This window comes from Hyla sarda, chromosome 6 (assembly GCF_029499605.1).
Source record: "Hyla sarda isolate aHylSar1 chromosome 6, aHylSar1.hap1, whole genome shotgun sequence".
In the NCBI taxonomy this organism is placed as follows: Eukaryota; Metazoa; Chordata; class Amphibia; order Anura; family Hylidae; genus Hyla; species Hyla sarda.
The window spans coordinates 176,846,299-176,860,806 of NC_079194.1; the positions used below are offsets into that span (position 1 = coordinate 176,846,299).

At 45.9% G+C, this 14,508-nt stretch overlaps 1 protein-coding gene across 4 annotated transcripts in view; it reads right to left on the minus strand.

Annotated features, from left to right (window-relative positions):
* The window catches only part of AP1G1 (adaptor related protein complex 1 subunit gamma 1), a 102,111-nt gene that overhangs the window by 41,508 nt on the left and 46,095 nt on the right, over positions 1–14,508 (minus strand). For all 4 annotated transcript variants that reach the window (XM_056525864.1, XM_056525865.1, XM_056525867.1 and 1 more), the window contains 2 exons: positions 8,321–8,416; positions 8,110–8,190 (listed from right to left, as the gene is read on the minus strand). In XM_056525864.1, coding sequence (XP_056381839.1) covers positions 8,110–8,190; positions 8,321–8,416 — 177 coding nt within the window. The remainder of the gene's footprint in view (positions 1–8,109; positions 8,191–8,320; positions 8,417–14,508) is intronic.

Here is a 14,508-nt window from a genome sequence, read left to right on the forward strand (position 1 = left end):
CTGGAATCTGCATGGAAACATCCAGACAAGTGGTTCCAGGGAATCAAGACTATTCAAGAACGTTATCCATTTGACTTTGTCACTAAGGTGGTTTCCCCTCCCTCAGTGGATCCACCAATCTCCCGGATCTCTAAGGCGACTACACTGCCTCTGGCAGATGCTGCTGCCTTCAAGGATCCCACGGACAAGAAGGTAGAATCCTTAGCGAAGTTTGCCTCTGAAGCAACTGGCTCTTCACTTCTTCCCATCCTAGCCTTGACATGGGTGTCCAAGGCCCTGTCGGAGTGGTGCCAAAAGCTCCATCAGGATATCTTAGCAGGACCCCCCCCCCCCAAGGATCTATCTGCTCTGGCTCTCCAATGCTCTAAAGCTGTGGACTTCCTGTGCGCAGCTTCCATGCAGTCAGCCCGTTGTTCTGCCTTTGCTGTGGGTCACCTAGCGGCTCTCTGCCGCTCTATGTGGCTTAAAGCTTGGAATGCGGATGCCGCTTCCAAAAAGTCTCTCACTGAGCTTCCCTTTACAGGTGGCTGTCTTTTTGGCTAACGCCTTAATGAGATTATCTCTGAGGCAACGGGAGGTAAGAGTTCCTTGTTACCTCAAAATAAGGCTCGCCCTACTTCCCAAAGGAAGCCCTTTACTTTTCGGACCTCTGGCTCCAGCAAAGGGTCAGGGCAGGCGCCCTCCCGGGACAAGAAGGCTCCCTCGTTCCGGGCACGCCCGTCTTGGAAGTCGGACTCCAACCGGTCCGGCCGTTTTGCGCCCAAATCAGGCAACCGCAAACCCACTTCTGCATGAAGTGAGGCCCCCACCCGCGGTTTCTTCTCGGGTGGGAGGTAGTCTCTTGCTTTTTCGAGACATCTGGACCTCACACATTCAGGACTCCTGGGTCAGAGATGTGGTGTCCAACGGTTACCGAATCGAATTCGCCCCCCTTCAGAGGGATCGCTTTTTTCGATCCCAGGCCCCCGGTCTCCTCCTCTGGCGAAGCAATTTCGAGCGGCTCTCCAGTCTCTGCTTCTCCAGGGGGTTATCATTCCCGTTCCTCCAGGGGAACAGTTTCGGGGTTTCTATTCAAATCTTTTTGTGGTCCCCAAGAAGGACAGTTCTGTGCGACCAATCCTAGACCTCAAGCGTCTCAACCGTCACATTCTTACCCGCCACTTCCGAATGGAATCTCACCGTTCGGTGGTGGCGTCCATGGAACAAGGGGAGTTCCTTTCATCGGTGGACATCAAGGATGCCTACCTCCATGTGCCAATATTTCCAGGCCATCATCGGTACCTCCGCTTTGCGTTTCCGGAGGGGAACTTTCAATTAGTAGCCCTCCCCTTTGGTCTAGCCACGGCTCCTCAGGTCTTTACAAAGATCCTTGCACCAGTGATGGGCCTGTTACGGTCGAGGGGAATCTCGGTGATACCCTATCTGGACGACCTTCTCATCAAGGCTCCAACCAGGGCCCAGACTCTGGAGAATCTGGACATCACTCTCCATACTCTGACTCGCTTCAGGTGGATGGTCAACCGGGACAAGTCAGTCCTCCGTCCTACCCAGGCTGGGACTTCGATTCGACATGGCCTCTGCCCGAATTTGTCTTCCGCCGGACAAAGGTCTGGCGCTTTGGTCGGGGGTCCGCTCGCTTCGGACCCAGGTCTAAGTCTCCATCCGCACTTGTATGGAAGTCCTGGGTCGGATGGTGGCAACTATGGAGGCCGTACCCTTTGCCCAGTTTCATTATCGCCCCCTTCAACTGGCGATTCTCTCTCGATGGAACAGGTCTCCTCTGTCCCTCGATCGTCCGATTGTTCTCTCTCGCAGGGTCAGTCAGTCTCTGCTCTGGTGGCTCCGCTCCCCCCTTCTTCTCCAAGGGCGGTCATTTCTTCCCCATCACTGGCAGGTTGTTACAACGGATGCCAGTCTGTCGGGCTGGGGCGGCGTGTTCAGGCATTGGACGGTTCAGGGACTCTGGTATCCCCAGGAGACCCTTCTTCCGATAAACATATTGGAATTACGGGCGATTCTTCTTTGTCTTCTTCATTGGGAGTCCCGTCTTCAGTCCCATCCTGTCTGCGTTCAGTCGGACAACGCCACAGCCGTGGCATACATAAATCGACAGGGCGGCACTCGAAGCTCGGCAGCCATGGCCAAGGTGACCAAGATTCTCACCTGGGCGGAAAGAAAGGTTCCGGCCATTTCGGCGATTCACATTCCAGGAGTGCTCAACTGGGAAGCGGACTTCCTCAGTCGGTCCTCACCCGACCCCGGCGAGTGGTCTCTACATCCGGAGGTCTTTGCGCAGCTCTGCGACCTCTTCGCGTCCCGGCACAATCATAAGATCCTTCCTTTTGTGTCCAAGTCCCGGGACTCTCAGGCTCTGGCCGTAGACGCCCTAGTGATTCCTTGGGCGGGGTTTGCCCTACCCTATCTGTTCCCTCCTCTGCCGCTCCTTCCCAGGGTGCTGAGGAAGCTCAAGGCAGAGGACGTCCCCGCCATTCTGGTAGCTCCAGATTGGCCCCGAAGGTCGTGGTACGCTGAAGTAGTCAGGCTCCTGGACGACGCTCCACTGCGCCTTCCGCTCCGCCCAGACCTGCTCTCACAGGGTCCTCTTTGCCACCCCAATTTACAGTCGCTGCATTTGACGGCGTGGCGGTTGAGACCGCTGTTTTGAGGGCCCGCAGGTTCTGTTTCGAAGTCACTTACACCATGCTCAAGGCTCGTAAGCCCTCCTCTGCAAGAATTTACCACCGTACTTGGCGGTCTTCTTTTCGTTGGTGTGAAGCTCAGGAATTCTCCCCAGTAACCTTCTCGGTTTCCCGTCTTCTCTCCTTTTTGCAGTCGGGGATGGAACTGGGGTTGTCTCTTAGTTCACTTAAAGGTCAGGTTTCGGCCCTTGCTGTTCTTTTTCCAGCGGCCCCTGGCTTCTAATTCTCGTGTCCGGACCTTCCTTCAAGGAGTGGCGCATGCTGTTCCTCCTTATCGGTCACCCGCTTCCCCTTGGGACTTGAATTTGGTTCTGAGTGCCCTCCAGGGTGCACCCTTTGAGCCCCTTAGAGTGGTGCCTCTCCACCTCCTTTCTTGGAAAGTGGCGTTTCTTGTTGTTATCACCTCCATCCGGAGGGTGTCTGAATTGGCAGCTCTTTCCTGTCGTTCTCCGTTTCTGGTGATCCAACAGGACAAGGTTGTTTTCCGGCCAGATCGTTCCTTTTTACCTAAGGTGGTCTAGGCCTTTCATCTCAATGAGGACATTGTCCTCCTGTCCTTTTGTCCTGCTCCTTCTCATCCTAAGCAGCACTTACTACACAAGCTGGATGTAGTTCGGGCTGTTCGGTCTTATCTCTCCATCACTTCTTCGTTTCGTCAGTGCGATTCCTTTTTCGTCCTTATGGAAGGTCGTCGCAAGGGACAACCTGCTTCCAAGGCCACCATTTCTCGGTGGATTCGGTTCGCCATTTCGGAAGCCTATCGCTGTAAGGGGAAGATTCCTCCTTTCAGGGTTGTGGCTCATTCTACCCGTTCTGTTGGGGCATCCTGGACTCTGCAGAATAGAGCCTCGGCCTCGCAGATTTGCAAGACGGCTACCTGGTCGTCTTTGCACACTTTCGAGGTTTTACAGAGTTCACACTTTCGCATCGGCTGATGCTAGTCTGGGTCGTAAAGTGTTGCAGGCGGCAGTGGATTGGCCATCTGCCTGACTGCTTATCTGCCCACCCAAGGGACGGCTTTGGTACGTCTACGTCTGGTACAGCTCCCGCCCTTTTTGGGATTTTCCCTTGGTTCTCTGTCCGAGGGTGTGTTCAGTTATGTTTTTTCTTCTGGTTCTCGGAAAGTTTTGGGTTTTTCTTTGATCTGTTTGTCTCCTCCTATTGCTCTGGAACTTAAACTGATTAGCTCAGAGCCTGAAGGCGGGTATATCCTGCTGGGAGGAGCCGACTTTTTTTATTACCATAGTGTCACATCTCCTAGAGACAGCAGCATACACCCACGGTCTGTGTCCCCCCAATGGATCCTTCGAGAAAGATTTTACGGTAAGTAAACAAAAATCTCCTTTTTGGACCTCTGCCATCATTTATTAGTCATCCAATCAAAAATATCAATAAGATTTGTTTGACATGATCTCCCTGAAGTAAACTTATGTTTTTCATCTTGCAATCCATGGTATTTTAGATGTTCCACAATCCTATCCTTCAATAGAGTTATTGGCCTACAGTTGCCTGATTCCTCTCTACTCTCTAGTCCCTTTCTTATGAATAGGGACAAGATTTGTTAACTTCTAATCTTCTGGGACAACCACTGTTACCAGCGATTGATTAAATAAATCTGTTAACGGTTTTGCTAGTACGCCGCTAAGCTTTTAGTATCTTTGGGTGTATCCCATCAGGCCCATATGGCTTATTTGTCTTAACTTTAGACAGCTGACTTAGAACCTCCTCTTTAAATACACATGCATCAAAATATTTATTCGTCTTTCTCCCTAACTGTGGTCCTTTTTCTTTAATTTTCTTTAATTAATTTTAAAGTCTTTATTTAAGATTTACATATAAAGATAACAAACATAGCCAACATGGCGAGATAACATTAACAGAAAGAACAGCACCTCCCGAAGGTCCCAGCGCACCTCAGTAACCAACAATAAGGTTGGTTACTCCAAGGCCCCGAGAGGGATCCAACAGCCAAACAACCAGACACACATTCATACATACTTCCCGGCACCCCCCCCCCCCCCCCCCCCCCCCAAAAAAAAAAAACCAACCCGGACACTGACCGAGCAGTGAATTCCCCTAGCGACCTACTGAGACAGTCCAACCGGCCAATCATTTTCCTTTATTTTCTGCTGTAAAAACTGAACAGATATGTATTGAGGCAGTCAGTCCTTTTTTATTTATCTATCTGAAGAATGTTTTATCTTCTTTCTTCACTTACTGAGCGAGTGTCTCTTCTGCCTGTGCTTTAGAAGCTCTGATAACTTGCTTGGCCTCTTTCTGCCCAATCTTATAGATTTCCCTATCTTCATTGCTTTGGGTTCTTTTATAATTATTGAGTGCTAGCTTTTCGATTTTTATTATTTTGGCCACTTCTGCGGAGTACCACTGTGGTGTCTCTTCCTTTTTTTGTTTTTACTGACAAGCCTTACACAGTTATCTATTGCCTATAATAATGCAGCTTTTAAGTAGTCTCATTTCTCCTGGACTCCATTACAACTGTTCCAGTCTGATAGGGACTCATTTATGACTAATCTCATTTTAGAAAAGTCAGTTTTTCTAAAATCTAAAACTTTTGCTTTTGTGTAGTGTGACTCAGTCACTGTTCTTATATTAAACCACACTGACTGGTGATCACTAGATCCCAAGCGTTCACCTGCAGTTGTCAGATACTGAACCCCCATTTGTGAATACTAAATCTAAAATGGCTTTCTTCTGGGTTGGCTCCTTAACTACTTGTTGTAGAGATAATCCTAGTAGGGAATTAAGAATCTCTGTACTCCTGGCAGAACAAGCTATTTTGGTTTTCCAGTTTATATCCGGAAGATTAAAGTCTCCCATAATGATAACTTCCCCTCTTTTAATGTCATTTTAGTTACCTCCTCAACTAGTAGATCATCTAATTCTTTAACTTGGCCTGGCGGTCTATATATCACACCTACACGAGTTACTGCATGATTACCAAACTGCAATGTAACCCAAACTGACCCCAAGTTGGTCTCATTAACCTGTATTAGGTTAGATCTTATGCTATCTTTCACATACAGGGCAACCCTCCCCCTTTCTATGCTAGCAGTAGCACCAGGAAGACCTCGCTCAAAACTATTTTTCCCCAAACTCCACACCTCTTATGATAGAAAGCAGCTGTTGGTAGGTGATCGGTCCTCACCTTATCCTTTTTGTATTTGGTTGCAGTCTTTAATACCTTAGACATAGTAGATTATGGTTCCTCACCCTCTGTGCTTGAGCCTACCTCTATGTTGCCCTTACACTATAAAAGTGCTGCAAATGAATTATGGAGAGCCATAGACTGCAGAACATGCCTTCTATCCACAACCCGTCAAGAACGGACGCCAAACTCTATTTTTAATTTTTTTAGTGTGACGACTGTCATTTTGACGGTCAATGGGGTCCGTGGGGCTGGTATTTTTCAGCAGAAGTAGCGGGAGAAAAAGACTGCGCAAGCAGTATTTTTTTTCTCCCGCTATTCTCCCCGGCGACCCCGACAACGATAGTGTGAAAGTAGCCTACAAGAACCTACAGTGAAAGACTACAAGAACCTACAGTGATCCATCTGCCATTTCTAGGGGGCCCATGTGGCATTGCAACAGTCCCAGTCTGAGCTTGTTTGACAATTTACCTAAAACTCCGATTTCAAAAATGCAATCTCGTGCTGCAATAAGGAGAACGCCTACAGATCAGACAGCATCTAAACCTCCATAGAATGGGATATGAAATAAATGCACAACAATTCCTGCACTGAATCAAATCTGCCAATTTAAAGAGGGGAAAGTTTTTAAACAAAGCCTACTTTTTTAAATTGCTCCTACCTCAAGATTATCTCATGATTTGCAGTATTATTTACAACAAGTCTGTGTAAACAGACATAAAGGACTGTGATCTGTGACTCAATATCTGTGTCTTAAGTGAATTTAGCTAACTGACTCTAGGATACAAAATAGCTGGGGCCAACCATCTAGTATACAATACAACAACTATGATTATCGGGCATTAATACTCAGTCTATGTGTCATAACTAGTATGGCGAATATGATCACACATATGGATTCTATTGCCAATACATTAAGGCAGTGTCCTGTGATATGAGATATTCACTATACCCAAAATGATCGCATATTTTGCTTACCAGAAGAAAAAAAGAAAGATAGAAGCTAACATTAGTATCATCAGAAGATGGGGTATTGTTAAAGGAGAACTGTAGTGAATTTTTTTTCATTACTTCTGTGCCAGAGCTGCAAAAACTAAACACACACTCAACTTTCTGACATTCCCCCGATATCTGTGTCTGGGTCCTCCGGTGCTGGTCTTCTTCCAGCTTCCTGGGGATGGTGAGTCATACAGCGCTCAGCATATCACCGACTGAAGCGATGTTCTGCCTCGGCTGGTGATAGGCTAAGCGCACTGTCATGTAAGGAGCCCAGGCAACAGGTAGAAGGCAGGGCCCAAGCTCTTTACATGACAGTGCGCTCAGCCTATCACCGGCCGAAGCTTGATATCGCTGCAGCCGGTGATACGCTGAGCGCTGTATGACTCCCCGTCCCCAGGAAGCAGAAAGAATACCAACACCAGAGGACAGACACAGATATCGGCACAACGGGGGAACATCGGAAACGGAGGTAAAATTAGTTTTTTCTTTTTTTTGGCAGCTCGGGCACAGAGGTAAAGAAAGAATTTTCATTACAGTTCTCCTTTAACCACTAGTACGCTGGTAATTAAAACAGACACTTGCCAAGCTTTCTATACAATAAGCCAGCTTACAACTAGCCACCTTATTGTATGTCAGTATTACGGATGCTTTACAGGTGATGTGATTCTGCATGTATGCCACTGCACACATCTGTTAACTGCTCAAATATGTTCAGCCAATAAAAGCAACAGTGTCCCGATACAATAAGGTATAGAATACCTGGAGAGATATTTCTAGTAATGTAGAGAGATGATGTAGTGATTAGCAGAGGGCCATTTCTCATGACCCCTCATAAGCATGAACACTGCTCAGCCAAGAACGCATGTATTCTCGATAAGGAGAGTAAAAAAAAGTTTCTTTCAAAAACTTTAGCAGTAGTTTATCTCACTTGAAAACAAGGGATTGGGCATGCTAAAATCCAACATGCCCTATCTATAACGCTCCTGATATCTGGGGAAAGTTGGGATATCTCCATACGCATTAGATATTTGGCCGATATATTTGTATGGGCACAAAAATATTTATGGTCAGAGGATTCCTCAGTTACAAAAGTCAGAAATACTGATACATGTGTAATCCCTACCTAGCAGATAGGTACGTAGCAGTTTTTCTTTATCCCCCTGACTGAAATAGAACACACTTAGCTACAGTAAATATACATGCAAAACCTAAAAAGCAAGCTGGAAGATTGCTAGAGCTATGCACCTGCGCCAAGATGTCATTCATTGCTTCACTTGAGTCATCATCATTTCGACCAAGAATCCTGAGAAGTCGCAGTATCCGGACCTAAAAGAGAATAGAGAGAATGCCAAATGACTTCTAACAATCTTGTAACTAAGGCCTAAATTTCACAAACTCTGAGATTCCAGGCACTCCTATGGAATAAGGCAAGGAGAGAGAAAATATTCATGCTCACTTGTAAGAAAGGGTCACTGATGCCAGACACGTCATGCTCAGGAGAATACCCGGACATTATAAGATTCTTAAGAATACGAACTAGCTGAGGAACAAGCTGTGGAGATAGTGGATAATGTTTAACACCACATCATTATGCTTTTACACCAGACAATGACAAAATTCTATCACTGATACACAAACTGGACAATAGATTAACACATATATTGTAGGTTCTACAGCTATGATGACCCCTGAAGGCAGAATTAGGCAGCCCAGGTTGTGCTACAACATCACAAAAGACAAGCAAGTTATAATCAATGGGAGGGGAAAACTTTAGTCATAAAAATATATTTAGGGAAGATTTTACTTTTAAGATTAAATAGGTATTTGGGAACAAATAAAAAGACAACTAATAATGCTTACCTTTTCATTCTAACAAACAGCACGATCCAAAAAAGGCAGAGAGCAAAAGACAGGAAGCAGGTATTAGGAAAAGGGAACAGCAGATCTTGAACCATGCTGTTCTTACATGATGTATAGGTATACAACATTACAAGTAGTACAAGCCAGAGGTCCTTACACAAAACATACATTTACAAGAAACAACATTACTCAGATCAAACATCCAAAAACCAGAAGAGACAATAGTCACTTGTCAATTATAAATATTACATATTTTATTATTTCATTAAGATTACACAAAAAAAAAAAAAATTGTGACATTACATACTTCAACATGTAAAAGACTGAATCGCCTCAAAAAATGATGTAGGGTAAGGATGGAACATATACATACAGAAGCTAGTACACAAAAATATTATTGTTGGGTATAGGGGTGGCATTCTTCCTATACTCCACAATAAAAAACAGAGATTCTTGTCCCCTTTTCATGTAATCTTAATATATTATTAAAATGCTATTTTTAATACCGTATATACTCGAGTATAAGCCGAGTTTTTCAGCACGATTTTTCGTGCTGAAAACACCCCCCTCGGCTTATACTCGAGTGAACTCCCCCACCCGCAGTGGTCTTCAACCTGCGGACCTCCAGAGGTTTCAAAACTACAACTCCCAGCAAGCCCGGGCAGCCATCGGCTGTCCGGGCTTGCTGGGAGTTGTAGTTTTGAAACCTCCGGAGGTCCGCAGATTGAAGACCACTGCGGCCTTCAACATCATCCAGCCCCCTCTCACCCCCTTTAGTTCTGAGTACTCACCTCCGCTCGGCGCTGGTCCGGTCCTGCAGGACTGTCCGGTGAGGAGGTGGTCCGGTGGGATACTGGTTCCGGGCTGCTATCTTCACCGGGGAGGTCTCTTCTAAGCGCTTCGGGCCCGGCCTCAGAATAGTCACGTTGCCGTGACAACGACGCAGAGGTGCGTTCATTGCCAACGTACTTCTGCGTCATTGTCAAGGCAACGCCTCTATTCCGGGCCGGAAGCGCGGAGAAGAGGCGCCCCCGGTGAAGATAGCAGCCCGGACCACCTCCTCACCGGACGACCTCCCCACCGGACAGCCCTGCAGGACCGGACCAGCGCCGAGCGGAGGTGAGTATTCAGAACTAAAGGGGGTGAGAGGGGGGCTGGATGATGTTGAAGGCCGCAGTGGTCTTCAACCTGCGGACCTCCGGAGGTTTCAAAACTACAACTCCCAGCAAGCCCGGACAGCCAATGGCTGCCCGGGCTTGCTGGGAGTTGTAGTTTTGAAACCTCTGGAGGTCCGCAGGTTGAAGACCACTGAGGGCGAATGATGAGAAGAGGATGATGAAGGGGGGGTGTGGGGATGATGAAGGGGGGTGGGGATGATGAAGGGGGGGGGGGTGTGGGATGATAAGGGGATGATGAAGGGGGGATGTGCGGGATGATAAGGGGATGATGAAGGGGGGATGTGTGGGATGATGACAAGGGGATGATGAAGGGGGGATGTGTGGGATGATAAGGGGATGATGAAGGGGGGATGTGTGGGATGATGACAAGGGGATGATGATGAGGATGTTAATGACGGGTCTGGATGATGACAGGGGGGGATGAGGTATTTCCCACCCTAGGCTTATACTCGAGTCAATAACTTTTCCTGGGATTTTGGGTTGAAATTAGGGGTCTCGGCTTATACTCGGGTCGGCTTATACTCGAGTATATACGGTAATTGATAATTGACTACATTGTCTTCTTTGGTTTTTGGTACGTGTTTTGGGAGTTCACAGACAGGTTAACAAGCAGTTAACTTTTGCATGTGAATATTTGCTCTATATAGTAGGCAATTTTGTGCCACTTTTATTACTAGCCTGGTATTGTTTTTCTTTGCAAACATTCAGATCCGAAATAAAAAATACGTAAACGAATAAAAAACAAAAAAAACACTACAGTTATAAGCATTGCGCAATTAGGTAAAAGGCAGTCATGCTTAAATTAGGGTTTAGGTTTTAAGTCACTACCTAAAATACACAGGACCACATTTGCTAAGGGTACGTTCACACTACGGAATTCCACGGGCGGAATTCCGCGGTGTGAACTTAACATTAGTGTGAATGGGTCTCCACGAGACCCGTTCACACTGCGGAAATTTTATTCTTTGCGCTGATTCCTCGAGCACTGCATAGCCGTCAATGGTGATGGCTCAGTGCCCCATGGCCCTGGCGCCAAAGTATTTTTGGCGGCGGCCTCAGACGGAATCTCTGCTCGCTGCATTCAGCGAGTGGAGATTCCGCAGTGTGAACGCACCCTAACACAGGCATAGCTTTCATTACTTTAAAGTGTTACTATAATAATAAAAAATAAAAAAAAAGTTTCCCAGGCATGTCAAAAGTTTTGATCGCATTCGGTCTCACTCCTAAGATTCGCTGCAATTGCTAGTTATAAGACTGGGAAGTTCACCGCAGCACACTGCTCACTCCCCAGTTGTCAATTAAATACAACCTTTTTGCTATATAAGTCTGTGTAGCAAAAAGATCATATCTGCCGGGCAGGGAGTGGAGCACAATGCTGTCTTTCTTATAACTAGCGGTGAGACCAGATTCTATCAAAACTTTTGACATGTCTGGGCAACATTTTAAAAGTATTTTTTAAATGATAGTAACCCTTTAAGAGCGGAGAAAGTTCAGAGCAATTTGCTCCAAACTTAAACAGCATCTGTCACATAAAACAGACTTGTGAAACTGCACACGCAGTGCAGTGGGGCTTCACATGTCTACTCCTGGGTCTTGGGTCTGCTATGCTCTGGTGCCTCAATGCCTCTTTCCTACACAGTCACTCCGGCTCCCCCGCTTCCCTGACACTGAGCATGCCTATCAATAAGAAGGTGTGACATAAGCGGGGAGAGGCGTTGAGACCACGGAGTATAGTGGACCTGGTCTCCCAGACTGCTTTGGACAACTCCCAGAGAAATTCATAAAGTGGTTTTTATATGGATATACTGCACTCCAGATAATCAACGAAAAGGTATAACTTTTTTCCTTCTTTCCTTTTAAAACACATAACTTCCAATTTTTCGTCAATTTTATCCATCTATAGGGCTTGTTGTTTGAGGGACTTATTGTACTTTGTAATGAAATGTGGTGAGTGGTGAAGCCAAATTTTTTTTTATTTGTGGGCAGAATTGGGGAGGAAAAAAAACCTCCATTATGCAACTTCTAGGGGGGTTATGTTTCTAGGTAGTGCACTTTTTTGGTAAAAATTATCTTTATTCTGTAGGTCCATGCGATTACAAGGATACCTAATTTATATAGGTTTTGTTTTATTTTGCTAGTGAAAAAAAAATATATAACGTATCTTAAGAAAATTAGTAGGCTTAAAATGGTCCTCTTCTGACCCCTATAACTTTATTTTTCTGTATACGGGGCTATAGGTAGGCTCATTTTTTGCACCGTGATCTGTAGTTTTTAACGGTACCATTTTTGTTTTTAATGGAATTTTTGATCACTTTTTATGAATTTTATTTTGCTATATGAAGTGCGCTGGACTGGCATTTTTTTTTCCGTTTACGCCATTGACTGTGCGGTTTAAATAACATTTTAATTCAGACATTTAAATGGGCACTGTCAGATAAAAAACTTTTGATATGTTTAAAGAATGTAAAACCAATAGGTTTTTGCAATTGCTTTTATTAGAAAATTTTCTGGATTTCATACTGAAAAAGCAAGTTAAACATCTGCCCCCCCCCCCAACCTGCGTGGACACATACTAGTCCTGCTGTGTCCATGCGTCATGGACACACTTCCTTGAATGACAGCTGTGAACGCAGGACTCACTGCTGGAGGAAAAATCCTCCCAAGTTCAGCTTGTGTCCCGCTACTGTCAGTGAGGACAAGCTGGGAGTTGTAGTTTTGCTAATGCTAGGGGAGATGTGAGCAAACAGCATCCTGAGGGAGGGGGCGGAGACCTGTACAGTGAGGCCACGCCCCCTCCCTTTGAGAGGAATTCAGACTAGTGAGCTAAATTAAAGTAAAAAGTAAAAAAAAAAATAAAGGTGCTAGACACAAAAGTTTGATGTACATGGTCAGGATTAGGTACCAAGTGATATATTTCAAAAAATATTTTTGTTGGATGACTGGTACGCTTTAAGAAAATGGTGATATCACGTTTTTTTTTTTATTTTACATGATTTAATTTATAAAATGGGAAAAGGGGGGCGATTTAAACCTTTATACACATTACTTTTTTTTTATTATTTATTATAAAAAAAAAAAAATATTTAAAGTCCCTGTAGGGGTTTACATAACATGGTATCTTAATTCCTAACACTGATCAATGCTGGGGTATTACACAGCATTGATCAGTGTTATCTGCGCTCTGTTGCTCTAGCCTGTCAAAGCAGGCTTGAGCCACAGAGAGAAGATCCTACGGCACAGAGGAAGGTAAAGACCCTGCAGCCATCATTTATGATGATCAGGACCGCGCGATTGCCCAGCAGTGGTCCCAATCACCCATAGCAACCAGCCGGCTACATTGAGTTGCTAGCTTTAGGTCCCGCAATCAGCTTTTATCGCAGGATCTTAAATGTTAATAGCCTTGCAGCGGCAATTGCTGCTGCAGGCTATTAGCTGTGGTCCCTAGCTGTTGATTGTAGCTGGGGGCCACGCGTTACAGTGCGAGATGACATCACAATTCCCCTCCATAGCTGCTCCCACCTTCGCAAGGGGATGTACCCATACGTCCTTGGGAAGGAAGGGGTTAAGTGACAGATGCTTTTTAAAGGGGTACTCCGTCCCTAGATATCTGATCGCGGGGGTACCGCCGCTGGGGACCCCCCGCAATCTCTCCTGCAGCACCCACTTGTCATCAGCCTCATGGAGCGAAGATCGCTCGCGATACAGGGGCCGGAGTGATGACTCACGATACAGGGGCCAGAGTATCGCGATTGCACTGCTCACCCCTCTCGTGACATCTCACCTCCTCAATGCAAGTCTATGGGAGGGGGTGTGGCGGCCGTCACCAGCTGAATGACCCCCGCAATCAGACATCTTATCCCCTATCTTTGGATAGGGGGATAAGAAGTCTAGGGCTGGAGTACCCCTTTAAATCAAAAGCACACATCTGTTTACAAACCTGGTGCACTTGGGACTAAACGTGAGCAATTGAAGGCTCACACTTTTCAAAGTCTGTGCAGTTTTTTGTACATTTTCCCCGCTAATCTGGAGTGTAACATATTAACCATCTGTGCCAGAAACCACAGCCATTTGTGATAAGCAGTGATGTATGTGGTATGCGAATAAAAGACTAGAGACATCTTTGAAGAGACTTTTTTTGTACTTCTGGTTCATAAACACTTTCTCTACAAGGGTAGGGTCACACTGAGCAGATACGCAGAGAGAAATCTGCCAAGAAGTGTGGCCGGCTCCTGAACCTTATTGCAGACACATGGCTGTGGCAGGGAAAGCCCCGTGTCTGTTCCTAACGCATACGCAGCGTATCCGCTCAGTGTGACCCTACCTTATGTACAGCTTCTACAGTGTGCTGTAAGTTTTTTTTATTCTATTTATACTTGTACACTGCCTATATGATTTTCCTCTGCAGACGGCCTTGTATCTAAACTGCTCTTTCCCAATCTGTTCTTTCCAGCCTGTAAGAGCTGCCCTCGGTGGTTTCTCTTTCCCCTTCTACTATCAGAGCTGGTGTGTAACACTCTCCCCTCCACATTTCTAACACAGAAAGCAGAAAGGCCATCTGACTGGAATCTCTTTCTCTCAGTAGCTGCTAAATAGTAGGACATTTCTA